This window comes from Mesoplodon densirostris, chromosome 10 (genome assembly GCF_025265405.1).
Source record: "Mesoplodon densirostris isolate mMesDen1 chromosome 10, mMesDen1 primary haplotype, whole genome shotgun sequence".
Taxonomy (NCBI): Eukaryota; Metazoa; Chordata; class Mammalia; order Artiodactyla; family Ziphiidae; genus Mesoplodon; species Mesoplodon densirostris.
Window position 1 is genome coordinate 104,267,263 of NC_082670.1, and position 16,235 is coordinate 104,283,497.

At 40.4% G+C, this 16,235-nt stretch overlaps 1 protein-coding gene across 1 annotated transcript in view; it reads left to right on the forward strand.

Annotated features, from left to right (window-relative positions):
- ATG7 (autophagy related 7) overlaps nucleotides 1-16,235 on the forward strand; it is a 240,623-nt gene that overhangs the window by 77,394 nt on the left and 146,994 nt on the right. The window contains exon 17 of the mRNA XM_060109351.1: nucleotides 5,297-5,377. Within this exon, the coding sequence (XP_059965334.1) occupies nucleotides 5,297-5,377 (81 nt within the window). The remainder of the gene's footprint in view (nucleotides 1-5,296; nucleotides 5,378-16,235) is intronic.

The window sequence follows — 16,235 nt, forward strand, 5'->3', positions numbered from 1 at the left end:
AGAGGCGCATGTGTGTGTGTTTGTGGAATTGGCAGTTTTTCCCCCTCTAGGGAGGGGAGAGATTGAGAAGCCAATAGTATTCGGGAGGCTGTTTAAAAGGAAGTTAAGTATTTAAATATATTTTAAAAAATAGGAAAACAGGAGTAAATATGCTATGGGAGTACGGGTTATTTTTTTGTTTGCTCTTTTGTTTTCTGTCATGCTTATTATTTTTATAATAGGTCAAATTAAATTTTTTAAATATAGCTGTACCTCCTGTAAGGAAAGATTGACAGCAAATATTATAATCAAATAAGGGTTTAGAGGAAGCTGTGTGTAGTCCCCAAAGTTGGAAGACTGTACCTTGAGCCGTTTCAAGAGGCCTTAGAGTGGATGGAGAAATCACTTTATAAAATCTTGTCATTTAGATGTTAATTTAGATGTGGCTAAATTAGCTGGGTGTGGTGGTGCTATGCATAAAAACTGTGGAAAGGAGGGAGAGGCTTGCTAACTGCTTCCATCTGCTTTCTGACATCCAACAGGTGATGCTGAGTGTATAGATTAAACCACGGGAACGGGTAAATGAGCTTGGTAACTGAAAGCATCTTCTTCCAAAGGCTCTGAATCACCTGGGCTCTTGTTAAACACGCAGATGCTCTGGCCTGCCTTCAGATCTTTTCAGTCAGGTTCCAGGGGATTCTTCTGATCAGGCAGGCTTCGAAAAACACCAAATGAGCATATTGTTTCATATACTTTGCACACTTCTAAGTAGGAGGGTGATGGTGAATTTTTCTCCACCCAAGCAAGGGACAAATCCTTATAACTTCTTCGATTGTGAATATAGGTAGACTATATTTATTAGGATTTTGCATCAGGTGCCTGGATTTTAGATTTGCTCTGGGATTTCTATGCATGTCTAAGGAAGGTGCTAAAAATTTAAGTAGCAACTTCTGCTCTTTAAATTTTATGCATTTCTTGTAAGATTTTAGGGAATACAGAGCATATTGTGGAAGCTCAGTGCATTTGTAATACAGGGGATTTAAAGAGTTGTTGATGGGGAGGGGCTTCATATTGCCTGAAAGATGTGAATGGTGGTAAGATGGAGTTTTTCTTGTGGTTTATTTGGGATGTGTTTCCTCTGAATACTTCAGGTGTGAATAATTTGGTTGGCTTTGGGATGTTTGTGTTTTTCTCATCCACTCATTTCATAATTAATAATTAGTGTTTGTTATGAGCAAATCACTGTGCTATGGACAGATGCAAATAGTTAAACCTATATCTTGCCCTCTAAAAGCAAGAGAGATTAAAAAATAATTTTTTAAGTAATTATATTACACAGGCTGATTCTAAAACTCATTTGGCAAGGCAAAGGACCCAGAATAGTTAAAATAATCTTGAAAAAGAAAACAAAGTTGGAAGACTCATACTTCCCAGTTTCCAAACTTACTACAAAGCTACTATAATCAAGACAGTGTAGTACTGTCATAAAGGTAGACATATAGATCAACAGAATAGAATTGAGAGTCCAGAAATGAACCCTGACATTTATGATCATTTCTTGCCAATTAAACGGGGGGAGAAGGGCCTTTTCAAGAAAGATTTGGAACAACTGGATTTCCACATACAAAACAGTGAATTTGCACCCTTAATGTCACACCATATAAAAAAAAACACCTCAAAATGGATTGCAGACCTAAATGTAAGAGCTAAAACTATTAAATAAGAAAACATACTAACTCTTCTTAACCTTGGGTGAGAATTGGTTTGTTATCTATGATACCAAAAGGCCAAGCAACCAAAGGAAAAATAAATAGGACATCAAGAAAGTAAAGTTCTGTGCTTCAAAGGACGCCCATCAAGAAAGTGAAAAGACACCCCATAGAATGGGAGAAAATATTTGCAAAATCATATCTGAAAGAAACTCATATCCAGAATATATAAAGAACTCTTAACATTCAACAATTAAAGAAAACCCAATTTAAAATTTGGCCAAGAATTTGAATCTACATTTCTATGAAGAAAGATAATATGAATGGTCAAGAAGCACATGAAAAAATGCTCAACACTATTAGTTATTAGAGAAATGCAGATCAAAACCACAGTGAGCTACCACTTCACATTCATTAGGATGGCTGCCTGAAAGAGACAAGAAGGTGGAGAAATTGGAACCCTCGTATGTTGCTGGCAGGAAAGTAATGTGGTGCAGTCACTTTGGTCCTCAAAATGTTAAACATATAGTTACCATGAGATCCATTAATGCCGCTCTATGTATATACCCAAAAGTTATTCAACTTGTGAATAAACAAAATATGGTATATCCATGTAATTGAATAGTATTTAGCAATAAAAAGGAATGAAATACACATGATACAATATAGTACGTGAAGCCAGTCACGTATGATTCCATTTGTAGTGAATAGGCAAATTAGGCAAATCAATAGAAGTAGAAAGTAGATTAGTAGTTGCCAGTGTTTGGGAAAAGTGGAGAATGGGGACTAATTTTTAAGGGTTCTGAGTTTCTTTTGGGGGTGATGAAGATATTCTGAAATTAGGTATTGGTGATGTTTACAAAATTCCATGAATATACTAAAAGCCACTGAATTGTATACTCTAAAGTTTATGGTACATGAATTTTATCTCAGTAAACCTGTTATTTTTTAAAGAAATAACTATTACATAAGTTATTTTGGTGATAAATACCAAAAAGAAGGATTTCACATAATGAAGGCGTTATCTCTAAGTCAAGTGGTGGGTGGATTGAGTATTTATGAAAGAGGTGTGTTTGAGCTTGAGTGACTATTATGGAAGATGTAGATTTGGTTATATAGCTGCTTCCCAAAGGAAGAGCTCTGAGTCGCAGAATTCGGCATGAGACAAGGTCAGCAACGCAGGAATGTCTTTGGGAGGGACGTTGTACTTGAGCTTAGTAGTTGTATGAAGCCTGTGAAAAGATCAGAAAGGCAAAATGGGCCCAGATCAGGGGGGACCTTGAGTGCCAGCATGAGGAATTCTCTGCTTTTTTGGTCATCTCTAGGAAGCTGATAAAAAGTGACACACCTCAGAGCTGTGTCTTAGGAAAATTAATCCATAGCAGAGTGTTGAATCCAGTGGGAGGGAGAGAGCTCACCTGTGGAGGTGCCTGTTAGGAGTCTGTCGCAGTTGGTGTGAGAACAGCCCTTCCTCTTTTAAATTTCCTAAAACTGGAATTAGTTTGGTGGAGTTCTGAGCCTTCTGATACCAACTTGGGGAATTTGAAAGGCCTCACACACAGATGTTATTCTACTTCATTTCCTGGGAAAATGAGTCAGTTTCCTGGTAAAGAGCTGTCTGGGGTGCTAAACAATGGTGTGGGTGCCCCTGCTTGGCCACCCCATTCACTTCAGCTCCTTTCTGTTGCTCACCACCTGCGTTTTTGGTTTATATTTTCTCTTTCCTTCCTTCCTTCCTCTCCCTTTTCTCCCTTCCTTTCTGCTCCTAACTGGGTCTACTCTCTCCCTTCCCTTCGCCTTTAACTCCGCACCTCCAATTGTGGAACAGTTTAGCAGAGAAAAATACCAGTATTTCTTTGCACAACACAAGGAAAGTTTATTACCTGTGTGAGAGAAAAGAGAATCAGGAGACCTTTTCATGAAGCCTATATGGAGACATTAACCTGTAGGCCATATCAGTGAACATGTTAATGGAAAATATACTACATATGATAAATATTTTTCTAGGTAAATTTAATATTAAAGCCATTGAGATAGAAGGAGAGTCATTATGAGAATTCTTTGGGACTGTAACTTCCAGATCTCATGAGGATCTCAACATATCCATTTGTGACCTGCTGTTATAGTCTTTTCTGCTGGTTTGCCTTCTCTTGATTTGGTGACCTGGAGAGCAAACTTAGGACCCTGCTTGTGCCTCAAGCACTGTATTAGGAAATGGTCACCACTTTCCTAAGATACAGAGAACTAAAGATTGTCACATTTTCAAAGGTTCACCGTGAGGCCAGCTAAGTTATCCCAGCTATCTAGCTTGTCATTTCTACCAAACACTCTTTTGTCTTTGGATTACATTGAAATCTCATAACATATAGATAACGACATTTAAAAGATTGCTATAGGCGTTTCCTTTAAGGTTAGATCTTCCAGCAATAAGTATGCAAATGTAACTAGACTAGTTGCAGTGTGGGCTTAAAGGTGGAGTTGCCCACGCTCAGAAGGAAGCCTGTCTCTTTAAAGAGTCCGCCAGGTTTTCCTTGGTTTTGGGGGAGTGCTGGTAGGGTGGCTAAAGGCAACAAGGACTTCGGGGGAGAGCAGGGGTGGGGGTTGGTTCTTTTGCTGTATTCAAGTGAGGCTGTTAAATGTGTGGTGAGCCCTCACATTGAATACAAAAGCTTTGCTGTCCTGAGAGGGAGGGAAGGGAAAGGAAGGAGAGAGGGAGCCCAGGCCAGGGCCTGGCCAGGTTTGGCATCAGGGGCCTGCTTCTGGATCTTAGCGTTGTCACTTTTTGTTGACCTGAGCCAAGATGCTTCACCCTTCCCAGCCGGAGTTTCATCAGTGGGGTAGTTGTCAAGATCAAATAAATTAACTCAAGAGAAGATTGGTGGTGTTTGGCTTATTATAAATGTTGAGTCCTATGGAGACTTTAGAGATTTCACCGTGCATATTTTGAGTAATAATGTTTAAATGATATATGTAACAGTTTAAAGTCCCCTTTTGGTGTCAGTGTAGTTCTGGAAGTGTAGTGTCTGAATTACTTAAGTCAGTTTGCGAAACCTGGTTATAACTGATACCCCGTAAATGGAAATGAGTTGTAATTCAGAAATTATAACTGAGGTGCTCAAGGTGGCGCTGTTTCCCCATAAACTTGGTAATGCGCTCCATCTTATCCCTGTCTGTTCCAACTCAGGCAAGTAACTGGATCTATATTTAGGACCATTTCTGCCTTCTGTAGTCCCCAGCCCTTCTTACCTAGTGAGGCCGCACCCAATACCACATCCTAAAAATGCACACTTGTCCTGTATTCACTGTAACATACATGAGAATTGTCAGTAATAAACTAGTTGACTGGTTATGTATTTGAAGACATTTATGAAAACAATACTTCAGATTTTACAGCTTTCTTTTTATATTTTGGAGTCAATTTGTGTTTAGGTCTCAAATATGTGCAAAGCTTGTAGACCAGTTCTTAATGGAATAAAAGATCTCATATAGTTCTTCCTCAAACTGATTATATAGTACGAGGGAAAATATCCACATTGAACTTCATTTTTGTTAATCTGTACCAAGAGTGTCATCCTGGGCCTGATGTGCGTTGTTGTGTTTGTTTTTAGATACGAGGATTTCTGTCTCGATTTGATAATGTCCTTCCTGTCAGCCTGGCATTTGACAAATGTACAGCTTGTTCTTCCAAAGTAAGTCGTTCTACATTCATGGGACTTGTTGTTTAAAATGAGCTCTTCAGCCTTACTAGCCAGAGGCACTGAAATCAGCTGAGGGCTTTCTGTGGAGGGGGGGAGGGCCTAAAAATGCCAAACCAGAAAGGATTGTGTTTTCGTTTATCTGTATTCATTCTCACAGAGAAACCAGACTGAGAAAGTGTGGTTTATAGTGTAGAGAGAGAGACTGAATTAGATTACTATAGTTCTATATCAGTACTTGAAGCACGATGGTAATTTTGACTCGAATTTGAACTTTACTCGTCTCTGTTCCTCCCCAGAGAGCTCCTCGCTTGTACCGACCGTCACAGAGCAATTTTTAAGTGTTACTCAGAGGATGAGGGGTAGCAGGCGGTCCTGGTGGTGTGTCTTTCAGAGATCTACATAATGACAAAGAAAGAGTAAACAGAGATTAGGGCCCTGGATGGGGAGCCAATAAAAGGGCCCATTCAGCTTTGATCTTTCCAGAGGCTCTAAAAATAGAGCTGGTATGTCCTCCATTGTAATGGGAAACGGCTGATGTATCTCAAAACTACAGTGATGGCATCTCATTTTTTAATAGGCTTTGAGATAGTCTGAGTTATTTTTACATGTACACTGTGTGTTATAGCTGATTTCCTTTTGGATACCTCTTTAAGCCTTCTAATGCCCAGTGATTTAACCTGGGCTTTTAAAACTCATGATTCTTGATAAGACTTTCATGTTCAAGTGTTATGCAAAATAGCATTGGGGTCATTAATCCCAAACTCTGGCCTCTCAGTTATAATTTGGGACTTTGCTGTGTAGCCTACATCTGGCACTCTGAAAGGGATTGAATTCTAGGGATAGTCTCTCCACTCTGAGATGACAAGCTTTCTTTGAAAACTTCACCTGGGTCTTGTCTTATGAGAAGCACAATCCTGACCAGTCAGTCTCTCTAAAAAGTTAACTCAGGGGGCTTCCCTGGTGGTCCAGTGGTTAAGACTCCAAGTTTCCAATGCAGGGGCCACGGGTTCGATCCCTGATCAGGAAACTAAGATCCCTCATGCCGTGCGGCACGGCCAAAAAAAAAGTTAACTCAGCTTTGACAAACAATGTTGATAAATTTGGTTAATTTTAGGTGCTCAAAAACTTAGAGTAACTCTTTCTCTCTTTTCTTCAAAAGTAAACTAATCTTCTGTTCTATCGTTATGCATCCCAAGTGTCTCTGTTGAGATTTAAAGCTGTTTCTTAGTAGCTATCCATGAGCTCCTTTTTTCTGTAGGTTCTTTAAGGCATCTTCTATCTTCTCGAGTCAGGGCCTCAAGGACGTCTGTGTGCACTTCTGTCTTCAGAAATGCAGGTTTTAGGATTACGCGCTCTTCAGTGGAGCACATTTTTTTCTTTGAATGGCTAAGCTAATTGGTCTCAAAATAACTTGGCAGTATTAATTTTCATATTGAAATTGTTCGGCACCGGTGCCAGAGGTTTTTCTGTGGCTTTATGTAAATCTGATTAGTCAATGAAATAACGATAATTGGGTTCTCTAAGTGAAATGCAAACACTCATTTTTTCTTGTTCTATTTCTAATTAAATTAGCCCTTTAGATACTGTTTACAAAAGGATCACAAGCATACCAGCTAGCTGAGGCCCCTTATATTCTTTGAAAGAGAATAGCTTTGCATTTTTCTTTCACACTTATTGTAAGCATTAAATTAATTATAGGTATTACTTCTTTGTTAGCAAAATTATTTCCCCTTGGTGGTCATTCTGAGAGTCCTGCTTTACATAAACATGCTGGACGATTTAATACAAACTGACTTGGATTTTAACAGCTGTGCTATTCCCATAGCGATCACTTTTCATGTGGTCTGGGTATTAAATTTCTTTTGTGCTGAAAAGGTTGCTTCATTGGTGCATGTATTTCCTTACAGTAGAAACACAGCATTTACTTACTTGGCTAACTTATTTATTCGCTTAGGAGAATGTCATTCTCTATTATCTGCAAACACAGCATTAATACTTTGAAATGACAAATCCAATTACATTTTCATCTCTGTGCATGTGAATTTTTCTTAATTCATACTTAGCATAATATTTTTTATACTGAGTCATATCATAGTTGTTATTGTTTCAAAAAAATTCTTTGAGGCTAAAAATGAGTTTTAAAAATTTCTCCTTTGACATCCATGAAGTAATTTTTTCCTTTGGTAGTGTTCAGTATTTTTGCTTTTTTTTCCCCCTAGCACTAAGGCCATGCTTGTGTCTTGATTTAAGCACAAGTACAGAAAGATTGGGGAGGTAGAATAAACTATGCTGAGTAGAAATGCCTTCATTACCTTATTTATATAAATAAAATATAGACCTTTTATAAGGCCTGAGGTGGGGAAGAGTACAGCTCTCTGTTTCTGTGGCAGGGAAGGCTAAATCATGTACACGCAAATTGTTCCTCATCCTGTTTGATTTTAGCTTGGCATACAGCCAGGTGAATTGTTCCGTCTTCCAGAAAAAATATTGAAGAATCTGGAGGGAGGAGGGTGGTGAGGAGTCGCTTTCATTCCAATTTCTATTTATTGCCTTGTAACACTTTCCAAAATGATAGTATCTATCACTACAATTTCAAAAAACCCTATTTGAAGGTATATGAGTCCTTTTTTAGTTTTAAAAAGGAATTCAGAGCCAAATAGTTTTGTGGAATTGCTACCAAAGGGAAAAGTATAAATTTGAAACCGATCTTCTTGAAAGAATTTCTTGTAATACATTGAGTTAATTTGTTGTTTTTAGATTTTCACCTAAGTAATTTGGGGGAAGTTAGGGTATTTGGAGGGGTACCTTTCTATTTTGATATAATTTTAAACTTACAGACAAGTTGCAGGAATAGTACGAGGAACTCCTTTCCCCAGGTCCCCCAAGTGTTTACATTTTTCCCCATTTGTGTGTATGTGCTCTCCTCCCTGCCTCTCCTCTTTTTCTTGAAACTCTGAGAGTGAATTGGAGACACTGTGATTGTTCATAGCTAAATACTTCAACATATGTTTCCTAAGAAAAAGGTTATTATCTTACATAAACACAATGCACTTATCAAATTCAGGCAGTTTAAAGTTTGTGTAATACTGTTATCTAATACACGGTCCATATTTTAGATGTTGTTATTTGTACTAGTAATGTTCTTCATAAGTTTTTTCTCCAGACCAGAATCCAGTTCATGATCGGGCATTTAGTTGTCATGTCCCTTTGGCTTCCCTCAACCTGGAAAAGTTCCTTAGCCTTTCTTTGTCTTTCTTCACTTCACCACTTTGACATTTTGCTAGTTATTTTGTAGAATTTCCCTCGATTTGGATTTGTCTAATGTTTCCTTATGATTAGATTCAGGTTATGAATTTTTGGCAGGAATACCAAAGAAATGATGATGTATCCTCATGTCAGGAGGCACATAATATATTTTATCCCCTTTGGTAATGTTAACTTTCCCCTTTCCATATTTGTAACTACCTTCCCCAACAGTGAGAAACCTGGCTCCCAGTATCCTGCATATATTCACTTACTTGCTTAAGCCTAGAGTACACAGGAAGTAGTTCCAAAATTGCTAGTCCATACTACTGCAGATAGTAAACCTATTACCTAGAGTTTGATCATTGTGCATGGTTCTTTTTTTCTAGGCAAAATTTACATACAGTGAAATGCGTGAATCTTAAGAGGACAATACTCTAATTTTGACAAACACATACACCCATGTAACCTACATTTCAATCAAGACATAGAATGTTTCCATTACCCCAGAAAGTTCCCTTGTACCCCTTCCCAGTCAGTCCTGGGGGAGGGGAGCAGTATGTTGAGTATTGTGACTGTTCTCTTTCCCTAGAAGGAGGAAAACTAGGCCCCTTCTGGTGTTTTATGTAACAGTAGCCTTGTTCCTGGGACCCGGAAGTTGACTGGAAACTTCTCTCAGATATGCAGAGTCAGGAGCAGGGCTGTGCCTGGGGCGACTGCAGGCAGACGATTCTTGATCTTGTCGCACGATTCTGTCACAACCTTGGCAATATTGCAGGAACAGCCTATTACGAAGAAGCAGGCCCCAAACTTGGTTTTCATACCGTCTGGGACTGCCTAGTGCACAGATGTAGCAAGATGTGCCCAGAAACCTGATCTTCAGATTTTAATTAGCCATTAGCAACCCTAATAATATACTCACTCTGGTGTTTACTATACGATGGGGTCTTCTGTTGATAGGTTATGACTGAACTTCCCAAAGTGACTTGTTATTAGTTTTTTATGTGCACCTGTGTATGTGTGTCTTGGAGTGACAGAGAGAGGGTGGTGTAGAATATGTGTCAGCTGGTATCATCATATGGTAAACTGTGCTTGCTTTTTGCCTTTGTCATAGTCAGCCTGTCCATTTATCTTTAGATATTAATATAATCCTACCTTTCTTCTCATTTCTCTTCTCTTTGTTAAGAAAAGAGAAGCATGAAATGCCAAAAATTAAACTCAAGTATTTAAACTTTCTTTAAAGAAAAACCTCTATCCCAAAGCATCCTATTACCTAAAAGTTCTGCAGATGCACCGTTGAGGAGAGAAAGACAAATGGTAGATTTGGAAGGAGAGGTTAAACTCTTACTGTGTGTCTGTTAGCAGACATACGTTTATTCAGCTGACATTTGAGTCCCTGCCGTGTACCACAGATATGGAGGTGATTAAAATAGCCACTGCCTTCAAAGAACACTATCAAAAGAGTGAGAGAGACCTATAAACCAATGCCGATCTCCCTAACATTGTTATATGCTCTACAGTCAAGGTATATCCTCTTCTTAAGGTGTCCTGGTACCAATTAGCTTTGTAAATGGGGAAGACCAGGGAAGGTCTTGCAAGGGACTTGTAAGTTGATGTTAAAGGATGAGTAGGAATTTGTAGAAATACATGGGAGAGAGGACAAGAGGGAAGGTATTCCAGGCGTGGGGGGATCACATGAGTGCCAGCCAGAGGCAAGAAAACAGGGCACATTTATGAAGTTGTTCTGTGTAGCAGTTGTGACAGAGCCTGGGACACCTCATTCCCTTCAGATTGTCCTCTTGTCTTGGTGAGTGCCATTTTCATTTCAGCTCTTCTTGAGCTGGAATCTGGCTGTACTTTGTCTGGCACTCGAGGCTCTTTCTCACCTCGCATCAGGCTTAGGGGTTTCCTAGCCTAAGGAATCCAGCAACTGCAGCCCGTTGGGGGGGGTGGGGCGGGGCGGAGAGGACAGGAAGGCAGGCGGGGGATTTCCAGGTCCTGGCTCTCCATCCCTTGCTGGGCAGCTGAGGGACCAGAGCAAGGTGCTCCCCCCTTCTGCCCGCCTCCCTTTCTTTTGTTAAGTGAGTCAGTCGGATGAGATAAGCTCTGGCTGTCTATTGACACTTGAAGTTGCTAGCTTTTATATTTCCTTTACTTACCTTTATTTAATTCTTTATTCCCCAAGCAATGCATTTTCGTTGCAGAAAAATCAGAAAATAGATTTAAGGAAGTAATCGACTGTATTCCAGCCACGCAGATCATTGTTAGGCATTGAAGTCTACCCTTCTTGGCTTAAAAAAAAATACCCTATCTTTTATGGGTATGTGCAGATAATTTTTCTCTCTGAACATTGCTATTGTAAGTTTGAAATTAGCTTTACAGAGAGGGATTTATGGTGCTGCATCAAGCATACTCTCTGCTTCTCTGATTTGATAGGGTTTTAAATCTCAGTCATTTACAAGGACTGGCCAGAGCCCCATCGGAAGAGCTCTCCAAAGTTGTGCCAGGAATTTTTGCAAACGGCTTCTCAGTGGCAAATATTACTCAAAACTGGGCTGCAGCCAGGTGTTCCTTCTTCTTTCCAAAAGGGACATAAATCTCCGATTTGGAAAATGATGAGTAACCCCCAGGTTCCCTTTTTCTATCTCATTTACCTAGTGAGGCCTCAAGTCTCCTGTTTTAATGTGCGATGGATTCCATATGGATAGTTGTATGGTGTAAACTGTATCTCACATCTTGTCCTTAGCAACTAGAGTTCCCCCAACTTCCAGAACTGCTCGCTTCCCAAAAGGAGATGGAATATCCAGCGAGAGCCAGTGTGGAGTATTTAGCTACAAGCCCTAAGCTCAGAGCTCTTGGCTCTTCACCTCCTTGAAAAACCTTGGACGTTTCTCCCTTTGCTTCAATTTCCTCATCCATAGAGTGGGGAAAATATTTTCTGTTTCCCAGGGAAATTGCAGTGGCTGACGTGTATCCAGTTCCCTGTGACCAAGTACCAAGGCCTTTGCCCACTCCTGGGACTGATGTTGACATCAGAAATAAGAGGAAAACAAAGACCCCTGTGATTGCATTAGGTCTTCCGGGGTGTGTGGCACCCTTTCTGGGGTCACTGTTCACAAGCAGGTACAGTGAAAGGCCTGATTGAAAGGCTCTGAAAGGCTGCAGAAACCTTCCATCGTGGCTCATGATGACTATTACTGCCAAAACCTTTTCTGTGATTCCAGAGAACTCAGTCTTGCTAGTTAATTCTAACCTGAGACCACCTAATCGGTAGTTAGTTTGTGCTGCTTACTCCTTTCTCTGTCACCTGAGGTCACAGAGACATGCCTTCCCTGTCCAAACACATTTTTTTTTTCCTTAGAGGATCTCTAACATCCAGACCAGAAAATTTAGGGCTGTGTTCTCCTTAGATGGTTCCACTGGCTGCCTGGGCCAAGCGTAGTCTTCAGGTTATTGAAAATCTGAGTTCCTTTAAGTTGGAATTAATCTCACTCACTTTTAGCCTTTCCCCCAAGCCCAACCCTTGACATAGTGGTTCTTAAGTTTTTTGAGTCATCGACCTCGTTCAGACTGATAAAAGCAGTAAACCTGCTCCCCTGAAAAGTGGAAGCCACACAATTTTGCAGGCAATTTCATTGGCTTTGTGAAGTCCCTGAAACATGCCCGTGGATCCTAGGAAGGCATCCTTGCTCTGAGTTCTTCTTTGGTACCATTCCCACACTCTCCCAGACAAGGCCCTGGGGGATGTGGGTGCAGCCAGCCACAGCCCCACGATGACCTCTCTGTGTGGCTTGGGAAAATAGCCCTCTCTCTTTGGGGACTCATTTTCCTCAACTGTAGTAAAGGGAGATGCTTGGGCTGATCTACCACTGGGTTTTGTTACCTGACTCTGACATTGTTGTCGTCTCTTGATCAGCTACTTTGTTTCTTTAGGCCATGCGGCATCCAGGTGGGGGAGGGGAGAGACAGCGAAGCTGCTCAGAGTTCTAAGGGTTATTTGTCCTTTCTCTAGGGGTGCATTGATTTGACTCCAGATGGGCAAAGAGCCCCAGCTGTCATCTGTTCATGTTCCTTCTTTTCTTCTTATTTATGTAATACATGTGTCTTCTTCCCTCCTCCCTCCACCCTTAGTACCTTTGTAAGGTAGGGAGGGAAGAACATGGTAGTAACTGCTGGTTTTTTGAAATAAGAGTGCCATCAGCTTGGATTGGGAAACATTTTATGGATGTACATGCTTATACATACACAGGTTGCATATAATATATATATAACTGTTTAAATTGAGTACTTAAACTCATGTAAATATAGGTTTGGTTGTTTATTTTAATGACTATTGTCATAGCAATTCAATAAACATTGGAGCTTCTGTCTCATGATATATTTTTGGATGATACAGAGGTCAGTAAGACATTCTCTGAAGTTTCTGATTATATCTTTCTGGACAAGATAGGAAAATTATACTACACGATTATATACCTCAAACACATCAACTTATTTAAACATCTTGACCCAAGAAATGTTCCTAAGCTTAGAAGGGATAATTAGTTCCTAGCAAAAGGTAGGAACTGGTTAAATATATTTTGAATGGTGAGAAAAATTAATGAGTGTTTTTGTAGATGAATAAATGAACAGCACAACAGGAAGAATGGGAAGATAGGCTGTGCCCTCCAGGTACTCAGTCGGGTAGGAAGCTAAGGCTTGGTAGCAGACGCTCTTTGCCTACTCGTGCAGAGGCATGATTGATCATGAAGCCATAGGTGGTAGCTATAATTGAATGTTACATTTCAGTGCTCTGAATATTTGTTCAGCTGAGCTTCTTTCCAGCTTTTACTATCTCATTTGCTTTAGTTCATGCTTTCGATGATTTGTTATTGTGTAGGAAGATCATTTCCAAAGTATATTAAAATAAGGAGCCTTTGGGATTCATCAGAGATGACTTAACATTTTATGAAAGGACACATTCTGGCAGTGAGCTTTTTGCAGAGTTTTGGTTGCTCTCCTGCAGGATTTTTAAAAGTCCATTTTATTTTTTCTAAAAGGTCTTCCAATATCCTGTCCAGGTATTTCTAAAAGTACTTATCACTACAGCCTTTCTTGCCATAGAAGATTGAAAGAACTGTTTGAGAACATCCTATTCCCAAAGTTACTGTTGTTATAACTTGTTTATATAACATCTTAGGTGGTGATAGTGATAAATTCTAAAGCATCTGGCCTTCCCTGGTTTTAAGTAATTCTTCCAGCATGAAAGTTTTATTAAACTTTTTTTCTTAGCAAGAAGAAAAGACTACATATTTCTGTTTTCTGGAGTATCTAATGGCTGGCTAAAGCACACACCAAAGTTAGATATCTTAAATTTATAACTATCAGACTAAAACTGGGAAAATAGCTGCTCTGTGGTCCTGACAGGGCTGCAAGCGTGCCAAAGGTGAACAGTCAATGGGAGAACAGACACAGCAAATCTTGTAAATTAGAAGAACTATCTTGACACTAAGTAAGTGTGCATCCAACAGAGTTTTAAGGAACGGCAGCATCGCTGGGATGCTTGCCCATCCCCATGAGGACTGCTTTGAAGGGTGTGTTGACTGGTCACAAGGCCCACAGTCAGAACTCCAGACAGCCTAGGTGTCTTGGCAGTTGACTTGAGTTACTGAAGCATTTGGATATTTTTAAGACCTTTATCAGCACTCCAACTTGGAACAGAAATCTGTGCAAAAGTATATTTTTGTGTTGTTTGTAAAGGTGGGAGAGAAAACTTGGGTTTTTCCCAGTTCTCAGTTGAACTTCACATTTGCCTTTCCTCTTATGTCAACTTTTTCACGAAGGACCCTAAAGGGAGGTGATAACAAAAGTGGGATTGAAGGAAGTGGCAATGTTTCTCTGTTGCATTAAAACCCCTCACACATCCCGAGCATGGAACGTGAGCTCCACGCCGCTCTTTCTTAAAGAAGAAAGCCTGACTAGAAACTGTCCGTGGGATTGCTACTGTACCCACATCTGGATTTTCTGTTAGTTCAGTCTGACCTGACAAACTTGACTTCAGTCACAATGCAAGTGGATTTAAAAATAATAATAATAATTGAGAGCAAAATGACTTCCTGGTAGAATAACATGCATAAGTAAGAAAGCAAAAACACATACGCAGCACTTGGCCCTACTGGAGGAGTAAGAGTTTTATTTCACAACATCTGCTTTTCTTTGCCTAATCACTCACTGCTTCCTATTATTGAGAATGTTCCAGTGGGCACTTAATACCTGAAAAATGAGTCCTGCATCGCAATATCATGCTCTCTGCAGAAGGACTGCAAGTCCCAAGAAATGGGCCCTTTCAGTGACCCCTGGGGGCGGGGTGCGGTTGGGGGAGGCATTGTACTTGTTTCAGTTCTGTTGTGGTAGCTCAAAACAGTTGACAAGTTCTTCTTGGGAAATTGCTTCAGATCTCACAATATTTTCCTCTTAGTAGCCTGAGCAGTGGTGAATTCTTGACCTCTGAGAGTGGGTTTGATTTTTTTGGAAAAGGCCAAGAGTAATTTGAAGCTGTGTGTTGAATAAAGGGAACGAGCCATCTGCAAGAAAAAGTTTAAAAATTTTTTAAAGAACTGCAGAGGCTTCAAATGGCTTGCAGGTCTGAACAAGTGAGAGCCCCAGTACCAGGAACTCCAAGTATACCAGCCTTTGACTACAAGCTGGCAGAAAGGTAACAGGACACTTGGGCATGGTTTGTACACTAGAAATGAGCACTGGCTTTTGAGATGACACCACCTACTAACTACGTGACCTATGACAAGTTTCTTGAAGTTCCTGAGCCTCAGTTTCCTCAGGTAGAAAATAGTTAAAAATTCTTTTTTGGTGGCGATGAAGATTAAACAAGAGCCGGTATGCCGAGTGTCACGGGCGCGCCACTCTGTAAATGTTTTCGATCGCTCCTTTGTACGAGCAGAGATCTGGTGCCATTCCCGTGTCCTTTATAAGTACACTCATTTTGTAATTTACAGCCGTAAAAACCTTGGCATCTTTAGAAGTTGACAAAAAAAGGAGGGGAATAAAAATGGATGAGCAATTCTTTTAAAAGGGCCATTGGCCTCAGGAGGTCAGCAAATATTAAATGTGCAGGCTATTAGATTCTTTGTCTTTTTCTTTCCTTTTCAAGTAAGCTGTTAATCTAGGGGTTTAATTATTAACCAAAACGAAATGAGATTTAATGTTCCCAGGAGTGTGTGCTCTGGGCAGGGGTGAATCCTTTTTTCCTGAAGATCTGTGCAGGTAATCTGTGGCCAGTTTTGGGCCTATAACTTGAGAGGAGCTGACGTGAACCTATAGGCTAAAGACTTTGTGCCTGTGTTCCCTCTGAATTCTGAGTTTCTCTGTGCTCTTTGAGGCCAGGACGTGAGAGTGTGGATGGCACTTCTGTGACAGCACCAGGCTGCTGCCTGTTCGTGCGGTTGTTCTGGTCCCTGCCCCACACTGCTGCTCACAGGCCTGTCTCTAGCCTCATTCATCTTGCCGCCTCTCGCTGGAGCTGTACGGTGAGTGGGCCAGTGCAACACGAGCAGAGAGGATCAGCTGCCTTGGCTGCGGCATTTCTGCCTTCCTTTGGCATCACTAGATG